At 43.0% G+C, this 27,604-nt stretch overlaps 1 protein-coding gene across 1 annotated transcript in view; it reads right to left on the reverse strand.

Annotated features, from left to right (window-relative positions):
* Nucleotides 1–27,604, reverse strand: part of GNA12 (G protein subunit alpha 12) — a 116,754-nt gene that overhangs the window by 53,530 nt on the left and 35,620 nt on the right. Inside the window, exon 2 of the mRNA XM_077140473.1 lies at nt 5,761–5,976. Within this exon, the coding sequence (XP_076996588.1) occupies nt 5,761–5,976 (216 nt within the window). The remainder of the gene's footprint in view (nt 1–5,760; nt 5,977–27,604) is intronic.

Genomic DNA, 27,604 nt, shown 5'->3' on the forward strand with positions numbered 1-27,604 from the left:
AAAAGAAAAGCTTTCCTAGAATAGCCAGAATAGGGCAGTCCTTGTTTTTTCCAGATGACTCCTCAATTAGCATCAACTCAGTTTTCCAGAAATCTGATCTCCTCTTATGGATTTTATCAACTTATCAATGTGCATTTCCCTCCCCACTTCCTTTGAGCATTTTTCTTTTACTAGAAACCCAGCCACGGGAAAAATCTAAATTCCTCCATGACACCCAGACCGACAACTCCCCACAGACGCAGAGTTCGAGCTGAAGGCTGTCACTTCCCGTAGGTTATATAATATGAGGAACCCACCTTGGGCATTTACACGTCGGCTCTGAAGAAGACGAAAGGGAAAGATCCTTCCTTCTAAAGCTCGTAGCCAAGCGTAGCGCACTACAGAAACTATAAACCAGCTAACCAGCTGATCAGGCAATACTACCTGCCAAGCATGGAGCTAGATATTTTCATATCTCATCATTCCTGACCGTCACGATCAACCTAAAAGGAGGCATTACTGTTTCCTTCCACAGTCAGGGAGCGGAGGCTCCAGTAACACGGAGAAGTGGCCAGGTGAGCCCTGGACCCCTCTCGTTCGGTGGGGCTCACTCCACACTCACTGGCATTGACCGGCTCTTGCTCTCCCAGCCTTGCCAATCTCTCCTTTTTTTCAAAGCCCAAAATATCTGTCAAAAACCATGGCTCGGTTTCATAGTTTAGCTTACCAAATGTCTCAGGGAAAAAGCAGCTGGGAGGGCTAGTTACCTCTCAAGCGTCTCATTCCCCCTTAGAGTTTGGCCTGGTGATTCTATATAATTTTGCCAGCTCTTGGATGCTTTTGTAAAGTTGTTTTTAACATTGTACCTAACATTTAAAATGAGTTTCAGCAAAGTACTTTGCCTGGATAACTAGCCCAGTATAGCTAGGAGCCAGAAATCTTACAGTTACTGCTTTAGGATAAATTCTCCGGAAGATGAATTAGCACAGGATACACACTGCGCCTGGACCCAAGCTGAGGGGCTGCACGATCCCCCCTCCTACCACCCCCCTCCTACCAGACCTGCTTGCAGGAATGTTCCCCTAGGCCCAACAGCCTTGGCACTGTGCCTCATAAGCACCATCCAACCGGCAAAAAGTTATTTTCTTATTGCTTTTAATCTGTATTTCCATGATTACATGTAAACTTGGCAATCTCATTTCTTTTCTCTTGGGATAGGTTCCTCATTTATTGAATTGTAAGAGCACTCTTGTGTAGGCTGCACGTATTTTACCTTTTTTAAAAACACTTTTTTAAAAAAGTTGCAATTTTTTTCTAATTTGTCACTTGCCTTTTAACTTTCTTTATGTTGTCTGTGCCATACAAAAGTTCAAATGTCTACATAGTTAAATCTACTATTTTCTTTTAGAATTTCAGGACTTGTTATCAGGCTAAATAATTCATTATTAATTCTACTGTATAAGATAGCACATAGCCTCTTGTGTCATCCTGTCACCAGCTAACAAAGCCTCCTGAGGTAAAGTTACATTGTCATAATGTCCATAGGATCTATGTTAAAATGCATAAAGCTTCTACCAAAGGGAGTGGACTTTTCGGAGGTTACACGCACATAATACCTTCTCCACTAACCAAACGAAGGGGAAAGGCCAAGAATTTCTCACCAGCAAGTAATCCAAGAAGAGCAAAAAACCTCCACTTTTTGCTTCTGGGTCTTCGAGCAAGAGCCCCCCAACCCCAGTGGAAAAACTAGGGGTCCTTCCCCACTCCAGCCTTGAGGCCAGGACCCACGCAAGTGACACCCCCAGAAGCGCTTTGCATTCTAATCTAGGTTAGCCATTCATTAGCTTTATCACTTCAGGCCAATTTCCTGAATTCCCCAGCTTCAAATTGTCTCAGTATCAGTAGGAAGATTTAATTTGAGTCCCTCTGACTAACATAAATTTTAATAACGTTGAAATTTTCCACCATGAATCTCATCATGGGTTAATATAGTTTGTAAGGTTAAAAACACACAAATACACAATACAAAACTAAAACTAAAAATGTATTTAAAATCTTTTAGTGTCTGAAATGTAACTCCATTATCTCTAGAAACTATTCACTAATTTTGGACATCTCCGATCTATCTTACGGGATTAAGAAATCACGTATTCTTCATAAACATATACATGTCTGTCTGTCTATGTATGGAGAGCTGGTACAGAGAAAGAACGAAGCTGAGCTACATAAATACACAGGTCCACCGGAAGCGTGGACAACACTCAGCACCAAGCAAGCAAACAGCTGATCCATGCAGCAGCCCCGATGGACATCAGGGCATTAAGATGAGCGAAAAAAGTCAACCTCAAAATGTCGTATGCTACATGGTTCCATCTCTACGAAACTCTGTAAATGACAACATTTTAAAGACGGAGAACAGATCAGTGGTTGCCAGGACGTGGGGTGACTGCGGAGAGGGTGGTGGGACACAGAGGGGTAGCAGGGGAGTCTCCGTAGCGGGGCTCTGCCCCTGAAGGTGAGCCTCTTGCCGTGCTCAGGTGGCAGAGGGTGACGCCCACGCCCACTTCTGGCTGTCACCTCACACTCTTCTCACCTAAGATGCCGTTGGGGGGACGGGGTGAAGATTTCAGGGACCTCTCTGTACTAGCTTTGCAACTTCCTGTCAACCTATAATTATTTCAAATTAAAAAGTTAAAAAATTAAAAGCAGAGTTAGAAAAATAAGCACCTGGTAATAGACTGGTAAGAGAGGGGAAACTTGGTCCCAACAGAAACAAACAAAGGAAGTCAACAGCCAATTTACAAGAGAATCGACATAAATGCCTGATAAACACCTGACAAGAATTATACTCACTAATAATCATGGGAGTTTTTACTTAGATTGGCAAAAATTTAACGGGATTAATGAAATCAGTATGGCTGAAGGCACTGGGAACGGCACTCTCTCCCACAGCAGACAGAACAGAGCTCGTGGTGGCTTCCAATCGCACTGCTGGCGGAGCACCGAGAGCACACCAGGCGCCCTGGGACACGCGGGGCTCACGCTCCACCTGGGGGTCCCAATGTCGCTGTACAAACCCCCGGCCTGCCCAAGACCTTTTTTCCCAAGAGTCCTAACCCAACACATGGATCTTAAGAAATGAAAAGTAATCAATCTTCACAGAAAGATGGGGACACGTGGTCTCAAATGTGGTTCCTGGCAGAGAGCAAGGACCCAGGGAGGTCAGACAGACAGACAGACAGACTGGGAAGGGCTGGCATGTGGGTGCCACTGCCCCTCCACACGCTCCGCGGTGGCTGCCAGACTCACAGGCGCACCTGGGGATGCCCACAAAGAGAAACAGAGGGACTCTCTGCCAAATGCTCCAAATTTAAAAACAAGCCAAGCCAACAAACAAAACGGGGTGGGGGCTAAGCATCAGTATCATCAGGGCCAAGGCAGAGGGATCCTTAGAGTGGCGGGGAAGTTGGACAAGCACCTTCTAATTTCTCTGTAGCGCTGACATAGCCCAGAGCCGGACCACCTTGCACCGTTTCTGTGGCCGGGCCCTGATTTGAGCCACCACCATCTGTCACCTGCATTACTGCGATGGCCTCGGTGAGCCCCTGCAGTGTGAATCAACTCCGACGACGTCTCTGCCCAGGCCCGGCCCCCGCCGCCCCCAGCCCCTCTCCCTCCAGCCCCCGCGGCATAGTCTCCTCCCGGCCTCTGGGCCATGCTCCGGAACACGGAACCACACTCCCATCCCAGGGCCTTCCCTTCCCTCTGGCTGCAGCACTCTTCCCTCCTACCCCACCCTCCACACCCGGGATTTAACACTAAGGGCAGGCTGGGGCCGTCCACAGGCTCAGTGGGCCACCCTGGCTTGTGGCTTCGAGCTGACCGCCCTGGACGCTGCTCGGCCAGCAAGAACGAGACCCAGAACTCGTCCTGTCTTCACCCAACCACGAGCCAGAGCAGAAATGAGTCTTTGGCTCTGTGGCCATGTTCACAGTGAAAACTCCATCATTAGGAAAGAAGGAGTCAACACGTGCAGGGGGAGACCCAGCCTGCGAAAGAGACCTTTCCTGCCCGCCTCATCCAATCCCCAGGGCCCTTCTCCCCACATTCTCTCTTGCCCAGTTCCCTGCTTTACCTTCCTCTACCACACATAACACACACACCGTGTGTTTATTGTCTAGCTGCTCTACTGGAAAGTAAACTGCACGAGGGGAAGGGCTGTTGTCTGTCTGCTCCCTGCCACTTCACCCAGCTCTGAGCAGAGTGCCTGGCGCATAGTGGAGACGCCCAGCACCTACTGAAGGAATGAACTCCACAAAATGGAAAAGCAGACACACAAAACTGAATACCCAGTTCTGATTTGTCTCCATTAACCCACAGAATATTTCATAGAACATCATATTGTATGCTATTAAAATTTCCCCCTTATTCAACTAGGGAGAGTTAGACTAACTTAGAAGAACTCAGCTTTGCCCCCACTGCCTTGCCCCCAGCTTGGCATCAATGGCAAGTTACCCACTTGCCATTGCAAGTGGGTAGTTACCCACTTGCCTAGCTCACCGGCTGAGAGGCAAGGAAGGTTGCAAAGGGGCTGTGGCAGAAGAATAAACATAATCAGGGAAATCTCAATTAAGCCAAGTGAGATGCAATGACAGTTTTCAAGTCTGATGATATTAAATATCGGCAAATAAAAAAATAAGCAGGCAACAGGAACTCTCTTCTACTGGTATGAGAGTAATTAGCAGAGCCGCTTGGGAAGTCATTTGGCAACATCTTGCACACCTGAAGATATTCATGCTCTCAAGACCTAAGAATTCTTCCCCGAGAGAAGTCCCTGACAGGCCCCCCGGACACAGCCGGGAGAGACTGCAGAACTCTGCGTGCAACGGCAGAACATGGGTGGCCATTCTGAAGCACATCAATGCGATGAGACGTGAGTCGGCGAAAATCCGCACAACAGAATACGGTACGTCAATGAAAATGAAAGTGCCACGGCCACAAACATCACATGAATAAACCTCATAGTGTGGAATGGAAAAAACAAGTCAAAGGAGAGCACATACAGTATGATACCATTACTGCAAAATCTGAAACTGGTACGAGTCCAGACCCTATAAAAGCAAAGGATCCCAGTTACTCAGGCAAACACAAGTGTGAGTCCGTGTATCTCCACACACTCTGGGTGGGCTTTAATACCAGTTCTGCACGTCTGTTTGAGTGACAGACATGCACTATTAAATTCAGTTAATATTGAAGGTAATTAAAAAAAAAAGCAAACAGGCAAAACACCCCAAATTTCCCACATACAGGCTCATACCCTACGATAGCTTTTTTTGCAACTTTCAGACCTTAAAATGAAAGGAAAGAAGCCAAAGGAAATAACTTGGAAGGGATCAGATGAACTTATCAAGGAACGGATTTGAAAACATTAATGAGCTGTTAGCATCCTTACATTATAAGCTGGAAAGTTGTTTTAAGGGACCTTAATTACCTATTATAAATAAGATCTAAAGAATTTTATTTCCTTGAATTCCACCAATCTTTAATATTTCAAGAATCCATTTTACTCCTTGAACAAACACATTTATTTACCCGGAGTGAATTAATCTTGCTCCCTCATGAACCTTTACATAGCGTAATTTGCCTCCATCAGGTGTTTTTGTTGATCATTAGGATTTACAGCAATTTACAGCCTGCTTGTTGTTTTAAAGGAATTCTACCAAAGGCCAAAACAAGTCAAGTAAAAAGCAACCAGGCAGGCCAGAAAGAGGGCTCACTCACCAGCTGGAACTCACTCCTCCGGCTGAATGCCTCCCTGATGCCAGAATCCCTCCAGAGGGCACTCAGAGCAGGTACGTACAGCTGGAAGGTGGCGGGCTCCACAGGCAGCCCTGCTTTGTTCTCAAAGGCCATTAAGAACATCCCGTGCTTTTCATTTTCAGAATACTGCCAAGGAATACCAAGCTTGTCTCGTGCATCAACAAGAACTCTGGAGCCCTAGGAAATAAAAGAAATAAGAAAACATTTAATTGTGCTCCAGACATAGGAAAATCTCAACAGGAGAACTCAGTGTCAAAAAGCATAAATTCACAAGCTATCAACCAGATAGTTGTCTGTTGATTTGATTTGCCAATAGCATGAATATCTTAGCTCCTAGGACATACCTATCAAAATAGATGTTATACATATCACACAGATAGGTTTGTTCATTTGAAAAGCTACAGGAGAGGAAACAATGGGATGGGGGAAGCTGAGCAAACACTGGGAATGAACACTGTGAGTCTACAGGGAAGACAACGTCTGAACAGCAACTTCTCTACTACCATTATCACTGATACCTGGAAGCTTCAACACCACAGCTCACGATGCCTTGTTCCAATTTACAACAGACAGAACATGCAAACACATGAAATCAGCAGCAGGTGAAACACAAAGAGACTGAAACATGACCCCTGCTAAGCAGCCTGTTCACTGAAATAGGAGCCAGGGGAATCATGTTCTAGATTTAATGCTTCCATTGTCTGTGATGATGGGAAACTATTTTTCATTCTTCTGCTCATTTCCTCACTGTTAAAAATAAAGCTAGTATTTTATACTCTCTCTCTTTGTTTTTCACATCATAGTCAGGGTCAAGGGAATGGAGAAAGAGCCTAAACTAAAATAGTATTAGGGAAAGCATCCAGGCTATGGAAAATACTCCAGACTACAGAAAATCCTGTCCCTGTGATTATCCTCAGACTGGTACTTCAAAAGTGGCTATGCAGTATCTAAGCCAGAGTCTGTGTTCTGAGGGACACACCGGATATTCCCTTGCCACCATCAAGACTGGGGTGAGGAGGGCAGGAGCAGCCTTCTGAAGGTGGTGCAGGTGGTGCAGTGCATGTGGCTTTCCACCTGGGTGCCTTCCCTGCCTGGGAGCAGGCTGGGGGGGGGGTTCTGGAGCAGATTGAGAGCCCCCTGCCCTCCAGCAAAGAGATGACCAGCGCCATCCCTGACTAACCGGTGCTTAACTTACCCAAAAAACAAACCAAGACAAAACAAAACAGCTTTCCTACAACATAATTCACCTACTGTACAATTCACACACCAATGGTTTTAGTTGGCACTTATCCTAAAGTTTCATTTCCAACATCCGGGGTAAAGTAAATGAATCAATTCTGCCTCCAGTATAGCACCAGTTTCATGCCAAAATGTTAGCTTCTGCCTGGATCCTGTGAGGTGAAGGGAGTTGGTGACCAGAAACAGTAGCAACAAGAGAGAGCTCCCACACTTGGCTGGACAGGAATGTCTGGTTAGAGCCCCCGACTTCTCTCCTCAAGGTCCCAATCTAATCTGCCATGGGTGGCCATGCTCCAGCTCTATCAATCTACAAACAATTACTCAATACTTATTCTGCACAAAGCACTGAGCCAGGCACTATGGGGAAAACAAATGTTCATGATGCCGCAGCATCTGACATCTAGAAACTTAGAACTTGGCTAGGGAGACAACATATGGGTTAAAAACACACTTATTCATGATAAAAACTCTCAGAAAACTAGAAACAGTCCTCAATTTGATAAAGAACATCTACAAAACTCTAGAGCTAGCATGATTAATGGTGAAAGACAATGTTTTCCCTCTAAGATCAGGAACAAGGCAAGGATGTCTGTGCTCACCATTGCCATTCAACACAGTGCTGGAAATTCTAGCAATGTGATAAGGCAAGAACAAGAAATAAAAGGCATACAGATAGGAAAGAGAAAAAAAACTCTCCCTATTTGCAGATGACATGATAATCTACATGGGAGTCCTAAGGAATCTACCCTCAAATTTCCTAGAACAAATAAGTGAATTCAGCAAGGTTACAGGATATAAATTCAACATGCAAAAATCAATGTCATCCTATATACCAATAATGAACTAGTGGAAACAAATAAAGAATACAATACCATTAACAATCACTAAAAACAAACACACACACACACAAACAAAAAAAGAAGCCCTTAGATGTAAAACCAGTAAAACATGTACAGGACGTGCATGATGAAAAAAATCAAAGAAAATCTAAATAAATGGAGAGGTATACGGTGTTCATGGATTGGAAAAGTAAACTTAGTAAAGATACCAATTCTCCCTAAATAGACAATTTTGACACAAGTCCTATAAAAATCCTAGCAACATTTTTTTTTAAATAGAGATATGGCTGTTCTAGAGTAGCTAAAACATCTTGAAAAAGAATTAAGTAAGAGGAACCACTCTATTAACTTTACGACATAGACAGTATAGTAACTGAGACTGTGTGGTACTGGGAAAGAGGTAAAAACATAGGCCAATGGAACAAAACAGAGAACCCAGAGACAGCCCTACACAAGAACTGCCAAAATGATTTTTGTAAAGATGCAAAAGCAATTAAATAGAGGAAGGGTACTGTGCTCGTTTGAAAGGATGTATGTCCCCTAGAAAACCCCTGTTTCAATCAAAATCCCATTTCGTAAAGGCAGAATAATCCCTATTCAATACTGTATGTTTGAATCTGTAACTAGATCCTCTCCCTGGAGATGTGACTCAATCTAGACTGGTTGTTACACTGGATTAGGGGAGATGTCTCTCCACCCATTTGGGGGGGTCTTGATTAGTTTACTGGAATCCTATAAAAGAGGAAACATTTGGAGAATGTGAGAGATTCGCAGAGAGCAGAGAATGTGGCAGGACCACGAAGCAGAGTCCACTTGCCAGCAGCCTTTGGAGATGAAGAAGGAAAAAGCCTCCTGGGGAGCTTCATGAAGCAGGAAGCCAGGAGAGAAAGTTAGCAGATGATGCCATGTTAGCCATGTGCCCTTCCAGCTGAGAGAGAAACCTTGAACTTCATCAGCCTTCTTGAACCAAGGCATCTTTCCCTGGATGCCTCAGATTGGACATTTCTAGACTTGTTGTAATTGGGACATTTTCTCGGCCTTAGAACTGTAAACTAGCAACTTATTAAATAAACTCCACTTTTTAAAGGCCATTTTGTTTCTGGTATATTGCATTCCAGCAGCTAGCAAACTAGACAGGTATCTTTTCAACAAAAAACCAGCCATATATTAAAGGGAACCTTGCCCTAAACCTTATATAAAAACTAACTAAAAAATGTAAAACTAAAGCATAGGAGAAAATCTTTGGGGTCTGGGGCTTGGTGAAGAATTCTTAGACTTGACATCAAATCCATAAAAGAAGAATATCAAATACATTGGACTTCATCAAAATTCAAAACTTTTGCAAAACACCCTCTTACATGGATGAAAAGACAACTTACAGACTGAGAGAAAATATTTGCAAACCACATAACTGACAAAGGGGAGAAAAACTAAGAACTCTCAAAACTCAACAATAAAAAACAATTCAAGTAGAAAAAGGGCAAACGACATGCAGTATATTTCACAAAGAAGCTACAGAGATGGCAATTAAGCACATGAAACGATGTTCAATCTCACTAGTCATTAAGACCCCAGTGAAAAATCATCACACACCTAATAGAACAGCCAAAATAAAAAAAAAAAGTGATAAAAACAATGCTGGCAAGGATACGGAGAAAATCCATCTTTCATATTCTGCTGGCGGGAATTTAGAAATGGTACAGCCACTCTGGAAAACAGTTTGACAGTTTCTTTAAAAATACTAAACATATACCATTATTCTTTTGGACATTTATTCCACAGAAATGAAAATTTATGTTCACACAGAAACCTATACAAGACTGTTCACAGCAGAATTCTTAGTCTACACTGGGACACAGAAGTAGAAAAGCTGGTAGACGCCCAACATGAACTTCTGCTCATGGGGATGCAAATGCCACCACTTGGACGGATCCCAGGAGCACGGCACCACGTGAGAAAAGCCAGTCTCAAAAGGTCACGCACTGCATGCGTCCACTTATATAACATTCTGGAAACGATAAAACTGCAGAGATGGAAAATAAGTGAGCGGTTGCCAGGGGTTAGGTAGGGATGGTGGAGAAAGGGGCGACGTGATGAGAAAGGGAAGCCTGGGAGCCCTCTGTGGTGGGGTGCTGTGCCTGGCCGGCGGGGGTGGGTGCTAGATCTACAGAGGTGATCAAACGGCCCAGAACTGCACACATGCATTGGAACGGATGTCTGCTCCTAGTTTTTATATTGTTATAGTTATGTAAAATGTAACCCTGGAGAAAAACTGGCTGATAATCACTTTGTAATGTCTCTGCAATTTCCTATGAATCTACAAACATTTCAAAATAAAAGTTAAAAACAGTTAATCGTGGCAATCTGGAGCAGGAACTAGAGGGTTACCGGAGGAAAAGGGGGGGCTCAGGAGCTCTTCACAGGAGGGGTCTCAAGCTGAGCTTTTGGAAGTGAGAGAGAATTCAACAAGTAGAAACAGTGGGTTAGAACCTATGCAGGGAAATGATGCTCCGAATCATCTGGATTCACAGGAATCCTCAGCTTTCCGTCCTCTCTATTCTCCCTGCCCACACTTCTGCCTCAGTGCTTTCCATCTCCCCACTTTCTTTGACTACACCAAGCCAACTCCTACTTTCCCCAAAGGAAGTCTAAAAAGTACAAGAACTCAGGGAAACAAACAGGTGTCATACTTTCCACATTATACACATCCGAAACACTCTGCTCATAGAAGGCTATCTATGGTGAGATTCTCGGATTGTACTTTTCTGGCAAAGGGTCGTGGCAACTTTGGGCGAATGAGAAAGAGCCTCCCTTTGTCCAGGCAGATGCAGCCACAAGCCTAGAGAATGGCTCCTGGGCAGGATTTCAGCCTCCACCTGCCGCCTTGGTCAGGTTGTTGATGGCCCTGCTCTCACAATTCAAATACAGCGAACCTGATCTGACCCACAAGAGAGCTTTTTCAGCTGCTATTTTTACAGCCTACTCACAAGTTAAATTGAGCCTGTAATCCCTTGGGAGTTTCATTTTTATGTATTAGAGATGGTGGCAGGGAACCCAAGTGGACTTAGAAGCTGAAAGATCACTAACCAAGACTAGTTTTCAACACTGAGCAAACCAGACCTTCCCTTCTTATGGGGACGGACACAAGTTTGGCTTTTTTTTTTTTTTTTTAATTAAAGCTGGTCTTCCGAAAGCAATGTGTGTTGCCGCCTGTTTTAGTTTGTTAAAGCTGCTGGAATGCAATATACCAGAAACAGGATGGCTTTTAAAAAGGGAATTTATTAAGTTGTGAGTTTATGGTTCTAAGACTATAGAAATGACCAAACGAAGGCATCCAGAAACAGACACCTTAACTACAAAGTAAGGGCTGATGAAGTTTGGGGCTTCTCTCTCAGCTACGAAGGCATATGGCGCTGTCTGCTAGCTTTCTCTCCTGGCCTCTTATTTCATAAGGCTTTTCCAAGGGGTGTTTTCCTTCTGCATCTCCAAAGGTCTCCGGTGTGTGGGCTCTGTGTGCACTAATGCTTTTTCCAACATGGTTCCCTCTTAAAGGGCTCAAGTAGGCAATCCCACCTTGAGTGGGTGGAGGCATATCTCCATGGAAACAATAAAAAAGATCCCACCCAGCAATACTGAACGAGGATTAAAGAATTTGTCTTTTCTGGGGTACAAGATAATTTCAAACCAGCACACCACTCAAACAAGCTGAAACTGGTACAAATTAACTTCACCCAAACATGAAGAGCAGACTTCTCATTTCTCTGTTTCAATTCAAGAAAGTTGGTATAACCACTGATGAACTCTGAATTATAACTGTTTCTTTTTCACTTCATTTGAAGGAAAAAGGTATCAAGAAAGAAAAGTCTCTTTCCCTCTTTAAATTATTCTATTCAAAAACTCCTCACTGCCAACTATCCAAAACTGAATTCTAGGGAAATTTTCTTCTTTGGGACATCTGCTTAAAATCTGAGCTGGCTTAATTTTTTTTTTAAGAGCTGTAAACTCTCTAGGGACCTTAGGATTTTCAGCAACATCATGTTTACTGCCTTTGTGCATAACGAAGAGTTACACATCTCACCACCCTCACGCAGACTTGCCAATGTGTAAAAAGTAAAATACCTGTACTGATGCATTAGGCAGGCTAAAATAACAAAACCCCTATCGTTTTCCACAAAAAACTAATTTTCTAAAACCCAAAAGTGAATCCTAAAACTCAAATACACTCAAAAGAAAAAGACAGAAAAAAAACAAGTTAAGGCAGAAGATAATTTACTTAAGTCTCTTTAATGAATATAACGAACATCCTTTCAGTGGCTGTGCAACTGAAGTGTTAACTTTTTTCAATAATCGTACATTTTATTCAGTCACCAAAAATAAACAGTTAATGTTTCAAATAGTTTGATTGCTTCATCTTAATACAATGCAACACTTCAAACTGTTTAAAAAATACATTTTTAAGATAATTTATAAATCTAACAAAACTTTTCATTAAAGACCAGATTCCCTGTCTGCTGGGGATGTAGATTTGGCTTTTAATATTTTTTTTCCTTCAGTTTTATTGGACAAAGACCAAGAATTACAAATCTTGTTATCTCATTTTAAAATATATGTTGTTAGTTTAGCCCCTTCTCAAACAAAATCTTTTTAGTTATTCCCTGCTGAAATTTTCCTACAATAAATACTAAAGCTAAGAAAGACAAAAAATGCTAGTAAATAAAATTAGCTTTTTCTATAGAATGAAAAGTTGCATTTTAAAAAGTTGTAAGGTTTTGGATAGTTCTGCCCAAGCAAACAGAGCCTATATACTCAGAAAGCTGTTTTTTAAAACCCACTAGGCTGAGCTTGAGCTGTTCCCCTCTGGCTAACATCCAAATAAAAGAAATGGAGCCAGCAATGTAAACAGGATACATTTCTGTAAATTAATGAATCCAGCAAGCAAAGACAAATAGCTCCTCTCAGTTTCTAAAACTGAAGTTCAGATCTTCTCATTTAAAGGTCAGAGGAAGGGCAAAAAGGGAAGCCGCCAGCAGACAGACCAGGAGCCAGAGCTGCCATTGCTCCGTCCTGAGATGGCGGCCTCGGAGCCAGTGGCCCTGGCCCTTTCTGCAGCTCACAACATGGGGCGCAGGGGCAGAGGCAGGCCCTGGGGGACCGGCCACCCCACACTCTGCCCCTTCTCTGGGGAGCCACGGCACGATACTACTGGCTACCAGGCTGAGAATGCGCCTCCCGCAAAGAAGACCACCAGGTGTCAGGGAGAAACCCAACAGACGGCCAGCGTGCGCCATTCCACCGCATCGGATGTGAAGTCCAGAAATAAATGCCATCATCAGAGGAGAAGCAACTGGCAGAGAAGGCAGGTTAAAGACGACAGGTAGCTCAGACACTTGGAATTTATTCTGTAAGGAGAGGGGGACAACGGGAGGTTCTGGAGAAGCAGCATGACGAGGTCCGCGCGCTCCTTCTAGACCCGGTGGTGGGCAGGACGGCCTGAAGGGACGGAGGGAATGCACCGGGAAGACGGTCTGAGGCTCCTCCGAGGGCTCCTCCGAGGGGGTCCCTGAGTTGGCAACAGGAGAGGCAGCGGGGGGCTCGGCCGAGCAAATCGACCCCACCCCACGGGTCAGCGGGGAGGCAGCAGGTTCCAGGCTGCCCAGGCTCAGGCAGGAGCTAGTCCGAGATGGGTGACGTGGGTCTATTTCTGACAAATCTAATTTAATGAAACAGTGGGAAAGCCACAGTCAAGTTTTCAGGAAATAGACGGATTTATAAGAACTCTAGATTTAGGAAGTACATGGAAAAAACAAATGATCCCCATTGGTTTTCTTCAGTGGCCTAGAAAAGGTATTCCGGAAACTAACTAACTAAATATAAAAGGAACTTAGCATCAGTTCACATTTCCTCCGCTCTCCTAAACTGGAATGTGAAAACTCAAGCTACATTTCAGAGCTCACAAGCCCCAGACTGGAGACTTACGAAATCACCTCCAGAGGCCATATATGGAACAACTTTTTTCTCTTCTATTCTTCCAAGTGTCAGGCTGTAAGCCTTGGAAAAGTCTTCGATGCAACATTTAATTAAATATTATGTATATATATACAAAAAACCCAAAACCCACAAAACACGGGGACTGGAGAAAATGAAGCTTTCCTGTTAAGTACAGAGAATATTAAAGAAATGTGATAACAAACAGACACTAAATAGCATTCCAAGTGAAAAGAGCCTGCATGTACTACAAACAAGTAACAAACCCTCACATGCCAGGGTGTGCAGGTCAGGGTCACGGGATCCAATCAGTTCTGTGAGATTCTTCTTTTTTTTTAATTAATTAAAAACTTTTTTTCAAACACCAACAAACAAACGCAAACATTTGTAATTTTTGATCATTCTATTCTACATATATAATTAGTAATTCACAATATCATCACATAGTCGCATATTCATCATCATGATCATTTCTTGGAACATTTGCATCTATTCAGAAAAAGAAATAAAAAGAAAACAGAAAAAAATTCACACATATTATATCCCCCACCCCTCCCCCTCACTGATCACTAGCATTTCACTCTAAATTTATTTTAATATTTGTTCCCCTATTAGTCATCTTTATTCCATATGTTTTACTCGTCTGTTGATAAGGTAGATAAAAGGACACAAGGTTTTCACAATCACATAGTCACATTGTGAAAGCTTTATCATTATACAGTCATTTTCAAGAAACTTGGCTACTGGAACACAGCTCTACATTTTGAGGCAGTTCCCTCCAGCCTCTCTAATACATTTTGACAAACAAGGTGATATCTATATAATGCATAAGAATAACCTCCAGGATAACCTCTCTACTCTGTTTGGAATCTCTCAGCCATTGACACTTTATTCTGTCTTGTTCCTCTCTTCCCCCTTTTGCTAGAGAAGCTTTTCTCAATCCCTTAATGCTGAGTCTCAGCTCATTCTAGGATTTCTGTCCCACGTTGCCAGGAAGGTTTACACCCCTGGGAGTCATGTCCCAGGTAGACAAGGGGAGGGTGGTGAGTTTGCTTGTTGTGTTGGCTGAGAGAAAGAGGCCACATCTGAGCAACAAAAGAGGCTCTCTTGGGGGTGACTCTTAGGCCTAACTTAAGTAGGCTTGACCTGACCTATTCCTGGTGGGGTTAAGTTTCATACAAACAAACCCCAAGACTGGGGGCTCAGCCTATAGCTTTGATTGTCTGCACTGCTTGTGAGAATATCAAGAGAGATTCTTCTTTTTCTAACGAAACAGAATGGCAAACATCTGAGTACACTATAAATAGTAAAGGCAAGAAGTTCACAGAATTCTTGTTTTGGTTAAAATCTTTATCTACCCGAGGGCCAAGATGGCAGCTTAGTAAGGTACGCGCGTCTTAGTTCCTCCTCCAGAGCAACTACTAGGTGACCAGAAACAGTGCAAAACAGCTCCCGGGGCCACGGCAGAGACAGGACACACAGCGTACCCCAGTCTGGACTGGCTCAACTGGCTGCGAGACTCCGCTGCGGTGAGGTCCCCAAGTGGCGCACGCTTCCCCGGGCCACGGCGGCTGGCGGCCGGCACCCCTCCCTCCCTCCTTCCCGGACTGGCTGAGAGTCTCAGAGAGGCAAGTTTCCCAAGCTGCGGCGGCCGGCTCCCCTCTTTCGTGGGCGGCTTCCCGGACCGGCTACGAGTCTCGGATCGGCGAGTTCCCCAGGCCGCGGCGGCCGGCGCCCCTCCCCCACAGGTGGCTGCCCGGAGGGAGAGGAGGGAGTTTCCGACAGTGGCAGGGACTGATCCAACCAAACACCAATAGTGGCATTAATAAAGGAGCCACAACATCTTTTGCTGGTGGGACCCGCAGACAGACAAGCGCCACCTACTGGGCAGGATAAAAAAAACAGAGTCCAGAGACTTCACAGGAAAATCTTTCAACCGGCTGGGTCTCTCAGGGAAATCTGATTAAATGTCCAGACGCCAGCAAAAAATAACAAATCACACCAGGAAAATTGAAGATATGGCCCAGTCAACGGAACAAACCAATAGTTCAAATGAGATACAGGAGCTGAGACAACTAACTCTGAATATACCAACAGAAATGGAAAACCTCTTCAAAAACCTAATCAATAAATTGAGGGAGGACATGAAGAAGGCAAGGGATGAACAAAAAGAAATGGAAAGTCTGAAAAAACAAATCACAGAACTTATGGGAATGAAAGATACAGTAGAAGAAATGAAAAAAACAATGGAAACCTACAATGGTAGATTTCAAGAGACAGAGGTTAGAATTAGTGAACTGGAGGATGGAACATCTGAAATCCAAAAAGAAACAGAAACTATAGGGAAAAGAATGGAAAAGTTTGAGCAGGGGCTCAGGTAATTGAATGATAATATGAAGCTCACAAATATACGTGTTGTGGGTGTCCCAGAAGGAGAAGAGAAGGGAAAAGGAGGAGAAAAACTAATGGAAGAAATTATCACTGAAAATTTCCCAACTCTTATGAAAGACCTAAAATTACAGATCCAAGAAGTGCAGCGCACTCCAAAGAGAACAGATCCAAATAGGTGTTCTCCAAGACACTTACTAGTTAATGTCAGAGGTCAAAGAGAAAGAGAGGATCTTGAAAGCAGCAAGAGAAAAACAATCCATCACATACAAGGGAAACCCAATAAGACTATGTGTAGATTTCTCAGCAGAAACCATGGAGGCAAGAAGACAGTGGGATGATATATTTAAATTACTAAAAGAGAAAAACTGCCAACCAAGACTGCTATATCCAGCAAAATTGTCCTTCAAAAATGAGGGAGCAATTAAAACATTTTCAGACAAAAAGTCACTGAGAGAATTTGTGACCAAGAGACCAGCTCTGCAAGAAATACTAAAGGGAGCACTAGAGTCAGATACAAAAAGACAGAAGAGAGAGGTGTGGAGAAGAGTGTAGAAAGAAGGAAAATTAGATATGATATATATAATACAAAAGGCAAAATGGTAGAGGAAAGTATTACCCAAACAGTAATAACACTAAATGTTAATGGACTGAATTCCCCAATCAAAAGACATAGACTGGCAGAATGGATTAAAAAACAGGATCCTTCTCTATATGCTGTCTACAGGAAACACATCTTAGACCCAAAGATAAACATAGGTTGAAAGTGAAAGGGTGGGAAAAGATATTTCATGCAAATAACAACCAGAAAAGAGCAGGAGTAGCTATACTGATATCCAACAAATTAGACTTCAAATGTAAAACAGTTAAAAGAGACAAAGAAGGATACTATCTACTAATAAAAGGAACAATTAAACAAGGAAACATAACAATCATAAATATTTACGCACCGAATCAGAATGCCCCAAAAATACGTGAGGAATGCACTACAAATACTGAAAAGGGAAATAGACCCATCTACCATAATAGTTGGAGACTTCAATTCCCCACTCTCATCAATGGACAGAACATCTAGACAGAGGATCAATAAAGAAACAGAGAATTTGAGTATTACAATAAATGAGCTAGACTTAACAGACATTTATAGGACATTACACCCCACAACAGCAGGATACACCTTTTTCTCAAGTGCTCATGGATCATTCTCAAAGATAGACCACATGCTGGGTCACAAAGCAAGTCTCAACAAATTTAAAAAGATTGAAATCATACACAACACTTTCTCAGATCATAAAGGAATGAAGTTGGAAATCAATAATAGGCAGAGGGCCAGAAAATTCACAAATACGTGGAGGCTCAACAACACACTCTTAAACAACCAGTGGGTCAAGGAAGAAATTACAAGAGAAATTAGTAAATATCTCAAGGCAAATGAAAATGAAAACACAACATATCAAAACCTATGGATGCAGCAAAGGCAGTGCTAAGAGGGAAATTTATTGCCCTAAATGCTTATATCAAAAAAGAAGAAAAGGCAAAAATTCGGGAATTAACTGTCCACTTGGAAGAACTGGAGAAAGAACAGCAAACTAACCCCAAAGCAAGCAAAAGGAAAGAAATAACAAAGATTAGAGCAGAAATAAATGAAATTGAGAACATGAAAACAACTGAGAAAATCAATAACAGCAGAAGTTGGTTCTATGAGAAAATCAACAAGATTGATGGGCCCTTAGCAAGATTGACAAAAAGAAGAAGAGAGAGGACGCAAATAAATAAGATCAGAAATGGAAGAGGAGACATAACCACTGACCTCACAGAAATAAAGCAGGTAATAACAGGATACTATGAAGAACCTGATGCTAATAAGTACAACAATGTAGATGAAATGGACAAGTTCCTAGAAAGGCATGAACAACCAACTTTGACTCAAGAAGAAATAGATGACCTCAACAAACCAATCACAAGAAATTGAATCAGTCATTCAAAAGCTTCCCAAAAAGAAAAGTCCAGGACCATACGGCTTCACATGTGAATTCTACCAAACATTTCAGAAAGAATTAGTACCAACCCTGCTCAAACTCTTCAAAAAAATTGAAGTGGAGGGAAAGCTACCTAATTCATTCTATGAAGCCAACATCACTCTCATACCAAAACCAGGCAAAGATATTACAAAATAAGAAAACTACAGACCAATCTCTCTAATGAATATAGATGCAAAAATCCTCAACAGAATTCTAGCAAATAGAATCCAGCAACACATTAAAAGAATTGTACATCATGACCAAGTAGGATTCATCCCAGGTATGCAAGGATGGTTCAACATAAGAAAATCAATTAATGTAATACACCATATCAACAAATCAAAGCAGAAAAATCACATGATCATCTCAATTAATGCAGAGAAGGCATTTGACAAGAATCAACATCCTTTCCTGTTGAAAACACTTCAAAGGATAGGAATACAAGGGAACCTCCCTAAAATGATAGAGGGAATATATGAAAAACTCACAGCTAATATCATCCTCAATGGGGAAAAACTGAAAACTTTCCCCCTAAAATCAGGAACAAGACAAGGATGTCCATTATCACCACTGTTATGCAACATTGTGTTGGAGGTTCTAGCCAGTACAATTAGACAAGAAAAAGAAATACAAGGCATCAAAATTGGAAAGGAAGAAGTAAAACTATCACTGTTTGCAGATGATATGATACTATACGTCGAAAACCCTGAAAAATCCACAGCAAAACTACTAGAGCTAATAAATGAGTACAGCAAAGTAGCAGGTTACAAGATCAACATTCAAAAATCTGTAGTGTTTCTATACACTAGCAATGAACAAGCTGAGAGGGAAATCAAGAAACGAATACCATTTACAATTGCAACTAAAAGAATAAAATACTTTGGAATAAATTTAACTAAAGAGACAAAAAACCTATATAAAGAAAACTACAAAAAACTGTTAAAAGAAATCACAGAAGACCTAAATAGATGAAAGGGCATACCGTGCTCATGGATTGGAAGACTAAATATAGTTAAGATGTCAATTCTACCTACATTGATTTACAGATTCAACGCAATACCAATCAAAATCCCAACAACTTACTTTTCAGAAATAGAAAAACCAATAAGCAAATTTATCTGGAAGGGCAGGGTGCCCCGAATTGCTAAAAGTATCTTGAGGAAAAAAAACGAAGCTGGAGGTCTCACACTGCCTGACTTTAAGGCATATTATGAAGCCACAGTGGTCAAAACAGCATGGTACTGGCATAAAGATAGATAAATCGACCAATGGAATCGAATAGAGTGCTCAGATACAGACCCTCTCATCTATGGACATTTGATCTTTGATAAGGCAGTCAAGCCAACTCACCTGGAACAGAACAGTCTCTTCAATAAATGGTGCCTAGAGAACTGGATATCCATATGCAAAGAATGAAAGAGGACTCGTATTTCACACCCTATATAAAAGTTAACTCAAAATGGATCAAAGATCTAAACATTAGGTCTAAGACCATAAAACTGTTAAGAGGAAAATGTAGGGAGATATCTTAGGAATCTTACAATTGGAGGCGGTTTTAAGGACCTTAAACCAAAAGCAAGAGCACTGAAGAAAGAAATAAATAAATGGGAGCTCCTTAAAATTAAACACTTTCGTGCATCAAAGAACTTCATCAAGAAAGTAGAAAGACAGCCTACACAATGGGAGACAATATTTGGAAATGATATATCAGATAAAGGTCTAGTATCCAGAATTTATAAAGAGATTGTTCAACTCAACAACAAAAAGACAGCCAATCCGATTACAAAACGGGAAAAAGACTTGAACAGACACCTCTCAGAAGAGAAAATGCAAATGGCCAAAATGCACATGAAGAGATGCTCAATGTCCCTGGCCATTAGAGAAATGCAAATCCAAACCACAATGAGATATCATCTCACACCCACCAGAATGGTCATTATCAACAAAACAGAAAATGACAAGTGCTGCAGAGGATGTGGAGAAAGAGGCACACTTATTCACTGTTGGTGGGAATGTCAAATGGTGCAACCACTGTGGAAGGCAGTTTGGCGGTTCCTCAAAAAACTGAATATAGAATTGCCATACGACCCAGCAATACCATTGCTAGGTATCTACTCAGAGGACTTAAGGGCAAAGACACAAACGGACATTTGCACACCAATGTTTATAGCAGCGTTATTTACAACTGCAAAGAGATGGAAACAGCCAAAATGTCCATCAACAGATGAGTGATTAAACAAACTGTGGTATATACATACGAGGAATATTATGCAGCTTTAAGACAGAATAAACTTATGAAGCATGTAATAACATGGATGGACCTAGAGAACATTATGCTGAGTGAGACTAGCCAAAAACTAACGGACAAATACTGTATGATCCCACTGATGTGAACTGACATTAGAGAATAAACTTGGAATACATCATTGGTAACAGAGACCATCAGGAGATAGAAACAGGGTAAGATAATGGGTAATTGGAGCGCAAGGGATACAGACTGTGCAACAAGACTGGATACAAAAACTCAGAAATGGACAGCACAATACTACCTAATTGTAATGTAATTAGGTTAAAATACTGAATGAAGCTGCATCTGAGGTATAGTTTTTTTTCTTTTTTTCTTTATTTTTTTCTATTATCGTTTTATTTCTTTTTCTGTTGTCTTTCTATTTCTTTTTCTAAATCGATGCAAATGTACTAAGAAACGATGAATATGCATCTATGTGATATTAAGAATTACTGATTGTATATGTAGAATGGAATGATTTCTAAATGTTGTGTTAGTTAATTTTTTTAATTAACAAAAAAAAATCTTTATCTCTATATATGGGGATATACATATACACCGATGTACACACGCATTCATGGGCATATAAACATAACTAGTTCCAATGGCAAAAATGTATTTTTAGCTGTTGGTTGTAGTTATGGAAAAAAAAAAAAAAAACCCTACAAGCCACTGGGCCAGACCCTTTTCAATAAGCCTATTAGGATAGCCCTTTCTCCTGCCCCTATCACTTCAAATCTAACAGAACAGGCTGTGTGTCAGAAAAGCAAAGGAGATGGGTTTTGTGAAGAACTGATAGAGTAGAATGAAGCTGTGAAAAAATTATGACAGCTCCAAGCTTTGGGGTAGTGTCACCGGGCTGAGTTAGACCGAACACAATCATTAACTCCCAATTCGTTGAGGTCATCTTGGATTGGGGGTGAGGTCTGGAAACCACAGAGCCATCACTCAATATTTTCTACCAGTAAAGACATTTATGAGGATAAGCAGTTAACGTTCACTTACTAAAATTTGCCTTATGACTTACCCAAAGATCAGACGTGTGTAGTTTGTGGTGGTAGTTGTATCCTCATGAAGTGGTCATTAGAAACTTAATTCCTGAATAACTTTCACTACTTCCAACCTGGGGCCCTCGGCATCTTGCGGTAAGTAAACGTTCAGAGAGGTCACAAAAACGCTATTTTTCTGCAAAGCCTTTATGGTCTCATCAAGGTGTCAAATGAATGAATGGATGCAGACATAAAATTCATGCTATCCTAACAACCAAGACGCTGTTTCAGAGACGCTATAATACGCATCATCTACTGTTCAAGTACTTAATATGTCAACAAAACTATGTAAAATGCTTAACATTAATTAGCTCATTCCATCTTTACAACTGTATGAATATTATGCCCATTTTACAGATGAGACAACTGAAACTTGAAGCCACATGGCTATTAAGCTAGTGTTTAAATGATCTTCAACTGCTATGGGGACACTTGGCAGAAGATGGAAGGTCTCCCGTCTTCCTGCTTGCTTTTCTTCCTTTCGCCATCTGTCTTTCCACTCGCAGCCCCTGAACTGAGCAGCCTTCCTGTGCAGACACTGCACGGCACAGTGGGGCCATGACAAGGAATGGCATCCGGGACCTCACAGTTTACCAGGGATCACCCCTGGGACATAATTCAGCCCCGCAGCCTGCAGGGACTGACGAAAGCCCCTGGGAGTCAGAGTGGAAAGGTGGGCCAACAGCTAACTCGAGGGCCAGAGGGGGAGGTCACCAGAGTGTGAAGGTGTACAGAAATGGCCAAGATGGAGTGAGAGGTCCTTGTCACGTGCAGGAAGGCTCAACAGCAGATCCAGAGAGGAGGGGCAATGGCATGGGGGCTGGGAGCCTGCAGCTCAGCGCTCTGCGGGGGGGGGCCGGGAGCAGAAGGCCTGAGGGGGGGCTTATACAGTGAGCACACGGGACTCACAGGCTGGGGAGGGTGTCCGTTCCCCGTGCATGGTCAGGGGGTGGGGAGGGCCTTAAACGTCTGCTCGCTGGAGCTGGCCCTTTTATGCACTCGGGGGCAGGTATTCCAGACCACTGAGAGACCTGCCCATTCAAAGGCAAAGGGGGTGTCAACCTGCTAGGGAACAGCTGGCACACTCTGCACTTCGCCTGATTTCCACTAAGAGAAGAAACAAAGGAAGGAGCAACCAGGGAGACATTCAGGCTACGATGGTTGAACAAGATAGGGTGAGGCAGGGAAGGGCAGGAGCCAGCCAGCACCCCTCAGCTCAAGTGGCCTTAGCCTCTGCACAGACGCTAAAATGGCCAGCACTCACGGAGCATTCAGGAAGCCCCAGGGGCTGGCCTACTGATGCTGCTTATTTAACACTTCACAGCCCTTGCCATTGCTGATCATGATTATAGGGGCTGCACAAATACTAGACATCAAATGAGTCACAATAACCCAACGAGGAAACCGGAGTTTAGGCAGGTCACATCCAAGGTCCAACGTTCATCCAGTCTGTAAGAGGAGAGGCAGGAGAGGAACCCAAGTGCTCTGGTCGCAGAGCCTGTGCTTTAGGCAGCGGGGCATTCACTTGCTTAATATATATTAATTGATCTCAAGTGGGCCTAAATCTCGTACCAATCCAACAATATCAAATATTAAAGTAAATGTACCCAAAATCCCAGAGTACTTAAGGTACAGCTTCCTCCCACATGTATTCTTTTCCTTTCTTTCTTTCTGTCCCGCCCCCCCCCACCCGCAGTGCTTCCAAATAATTATCTGTTCATCCAGGTACCACGCTCTGAGGAAACATGAGCCAAAGAAACTAAAACCGATTTTGGTACTGGGAGAGTGGGATGCTGCTAGTGCAAATACCAAAAGTGTGAAAATGTCTGCGGAACTGGGTAACAGGTAGAGGCTGGAAGAGCTGTGAGGCGCTGAGAGAAACCGCCAGGTGCTCTTAAAAGGCTGGAGAGAAACGGCCAGGTGCTCTGAAAGGCTGCAGAGAAACGGCCAGGTGCTCTGAAAGGCTGCAGAGAAACGGCCAGGTGCTCTGAAAGGCTGCAGAGAAACGGCCAGGTGCTCTGAAAGGCTGGAGAGAAACGGCCAGGTGCTCTGAAAGGCTGCAGAGAAACGGCCAGGTGCTCTGAAAGGCTGCAGAGAAACAGCCAGGTGCTCTGAAAGGCTGCAGAGAAACAGCCAGGTGCTCTGAAAGGCTGCAGAGAAACGGCCAAGTGCTCTGAAAGGCTGCAGAGAAACGGCCAGGTGCTCTGAAAGGCTGCAGAGAAACAGCCAGGTGCTCTGAAAGGCTGCAGAGAAACAGCCAGGTGCTCTGAAAGGCTGCAGAGAAACGGCCAGGTGCTCTGAAAGGCTGCAGAGAAACGGCCAAGTGCTCTGAAAGGCTGCAGAGAAACGGCCAGGTGCTCTGAAAGGCTGCAGAGAAACGGCCAGGTGCTCTGAAAGGCTGCAGAGAAACGGCCAGGTGCTCTGAAAGGCTGCAGAGAAACGGCCAAGTGCTCTGAAAGGCTGCAGAGAAACGGCCAGGTGCTCTGAAAGGCTGCAGAGAAACGGCCAGGTGCTCTGAAAGGCTGCAGAGAAACGGCCAGGTGCTCTGAAAGGCTGCAGAGAAACGGCCAGGTGCTCTGAAAGGCTGCAGAGAAACGGCCAGGTGCTCTGAAAGGCTGCAGAGAAACGGCCAGGTGCTCTGAAAGGCTGCAGAGAAACGGCCAAGTGCTCTGAAAGGCTGCAGAGAAACGGCCAGGTGCTCTGAAAGGCTGCAGAGAAACGGCCAGGTGCTCTGAAAGGCTGCAGAGAAACAGCCAGGTGCTCTGAAAGGCTGCAGAGAAACGGCCAAGTGCTCTGAAAGGCTGCAGAGAAACGGCCAGGTGCTCTGAAAGGCTGCAGAGAAACGGCCAGGTGCTCTGAAAGGCTGCAGAGAAACGGCCAGGTGCTCTGAAAGGCTGCAGAGAAACGGCCAGGTGCTCTGAAAGGCTGCAGAGAAACGGCCAAGTGCTCTGAAAGGCTGGAGAGAAACGGCCAGGTGCTCTGAAAGGCTGGAGAGAAACGGCCAGGTGCTCTGAAAGGCTGCAGAGAAACGGCCAGGTGCTCTGAAAGGCTGCAGAGAAACGGCCAGGTGCTCTGAAAGGCTGCTGGTGGAAACGTGGATGCTAAACACACTTCCAACGAGGCCCCAGACAGAAACGATGGATCTGCTGTTGGAAACTAAAGGAAAAATGATCCTTGTTTTAAAGCAGTGGAAAACTTGGCAAAATTGAGTTCTGACGTAGAATGGAAGGTGGAAGTTAAAAGTGATGGACTTGGACACTTAGCTGAGGAGATTTCTAAGCTAAGTGTGGGATGGACCACCTGAAATCTTGCAGCTTACAGAAATGTGAGAGGAAAGAGATAAGCTGACAAATGAACTCCTCAGCACAAAGAAACGAGAAACTGATGGTTTGGAGATTTGACCCCATCTGGACAGTGCTATCTGAGGCCAGGGCCAGCAGCAGCTCTGCAGGGACCTCCGTGAACCCTGGACAGCACCTGGAGAACAGGGCTCCCTCCACGTGAGGGTTTACCCGAGCACGGAACCAGTCAGGATTGCAGGGGAAGTCAGGATTGGAAACTCAGTTACGCAGGAAAGATCTGCGGAAAGTTCTACCGCCTGATGGTTTGGTCCCGTAAACCACACGCCAAACCAGCAAGCTTTTGTGAAACTCGCCAGCCTGGACTGAGAAGGGACAAACTGAAAGAAGAATGGCTTCAAGGGCAGAACCCTGGAAGCTGGGGTCTGAACCAAAGGTACCTCCTCAGGCCATGGCGGTGAGCCAGCCCATCAAATGAGGAGACAGGGAGGGCCCATCCTGCCCTTTTCTGCCTCACTAAAAGACACAGTGAACTAGGTACATCGTGAAGCCTTTTTCCAAAAGCTAATACCAACATTAACATTTAATACCTACAGTAAAATTTCAGCAGTACACTCTAATTTCCAGATTACGGGTTAGCATTAGGGAATATCAGTCGTTAGAAAGAGTTTCTACAATTTTCCAGTCATTAAAGTGACAGAAAAAGACCAAATTACTTTGTATTTGTCTGTGACCCAATAAAATACTAAGGTATTTTTCACACTTGTGCCTCGGCAATCTTTTCCTTAGAGTACTCTACCTTCCACATACGTAATCTCCTAAAACATTAAAACAGAACAGGACAGAAATTTTAAGAGCTGCTTGAAAATTGGAAATTTTGACTTTGGGAAATTAAAATGTAACCCCGAAGTACCATCATTTTCCTACAACCACCTAAAGGTCTCTAGTCCGACTCCTGCATTTCACGGCTAAGGAGCTCAGAGTCAGAGAGGCTGAGTGATTCGCCCAAGGTCACCCAGCTCCTGGCAGGAGAGGCTAAAGCAGCGTCCACAGGCCTAACGGCAGGCGCTGAGACCAGAACCTGCCCTCTCAGCTGGCCCTGGAGGACGCAACATTCGGTATACCCTCCAGAATGGCTGTTTGTTTTTTCAAAGAAATTAAAATACAGAAATATGGGATACACTGTAAAGTCGGCTAAATTAGAGGAAGTCAGTAGATTCAGATTCTGCTTGAGTCTAATCTCCAAGCAGTGAAAATCTCTACTCAAATCCTCGCTCTTTGCAGCAGAGAATTAAAGGCTCTGCGGTGGCTCTGCCCAGGACAGCCAGCTCCCAACCACAGCGGCTACCCAGCAGGGAAATACACCCAGTCTGGAACTGAGAAGTGCTATAAATATAGACTGGATTTGAAAGACTTAGTACAAAAAATAAATGTAAAATACTTTTAAATTCCTTGATGTTGATTACATGTTGAAATTGAAATCTTTTGGTTATACTAAATTAAATAAATAAGGTATGCTGTTACGTTTAATTTCATCTGTTAATTTTTTTAAATGTGGCTCTTAGAGAATTTAAAGCCCACGTGTCTTACAATTGTAATTTCATCCCCCTTCTCAGTTTTTTCTCCTCAGCACTCACTGCCAGCTAACTTGCTTTACTTTACATTTTACTCATTTATCTTACTTATTGTTGCAATCCATCCTGGTAGCCTGGAGTCCACGAGGACAGACTCCTCGGTCAGTCTGATTCCCCTCTGTTCCAGCTGCTGGCACAGGGTAGAGACTCTGCTTCCTGCCTGGCTGATGCTGCATCTCAACTCCTTACCTGGCAGATAGGGACCCCAATCCCTTCCGCCTAACAGGTTGGAGTGAGAAGCACCTGACATGAGGTACATTATATGGATTATTAGATTTGCTCTGTACCAAAATGGTACACAGTATACAAAGAAAACACCATTAGTAATTTCTATTTGTTTTTCATTGTATATTTCACCACATGAGATTAATTATTGAAATTAATAAATTAATATTAGCCCCTACTTTATTTTAAAACAATCTAAGTTGTATGAGTCTGGAAATTCCTTTTAAAACTATTCCCTTTTCATATTCCAAAAATAAAAATAAGGCCTATTGACAGGAAAAGTACAACCACAGTAAACCAAAAAGCTCAATTGACTGTAGTAGGTAAATTAAAAATGCAAAGTATATGGAACCTTGAATAGGGAATGAGATTTTTTTCTTCAATATTTTTATTATGAGCAAAATTCTTTTTTTATCACATAGTTGTATATTCATCATTGTGATCAGTTCTTAGAACATTTGCATCACTTCAGAAAAAGAAAACAGAAAAAAATTCATACATACTGTAAATTAGAATAATCTACATGTAGCCTGAGGAGGAAGCGAAGTATAAACAACATACCATACCCCTTACCCTTCCCTTTCATTGATCACTAGCATTTCCATCTACCAAATTTATTTTAACATTTGTTCCCCCTATTATTTATTTATTTTTAATCCATATGTTTTACTCATCTGTCCATAAGTAGATAAAAAAAAGCATCAGACACAAGGTTTTCACAATCACACAGTAACACTGTAAAAGCTACATCATTATACAATCATCTTCAAGAAACATGGTTACTGGAACAGTTATACATTTCAGACACTTTCCTCTAGCCTCTCTAATACATAAACTTA

The sequence above is a fragment of the Tamandua tetradactyla genome, chromosome 23 (genome assembly GCF_023851605.1).
Source record: "Tamandua tetradactyla isolate mTamTet1 chromosome 23, mTamTet1.pri, whole genome shotgun sequence".
Classification (NCBI taxonomy): domain Eukaryota; kingdom Metazoa; phylum Chordata; class Mammalia; order Pilosa; family Myrmecophagidae; genus Tamandua; species Tamandua tetradactyla.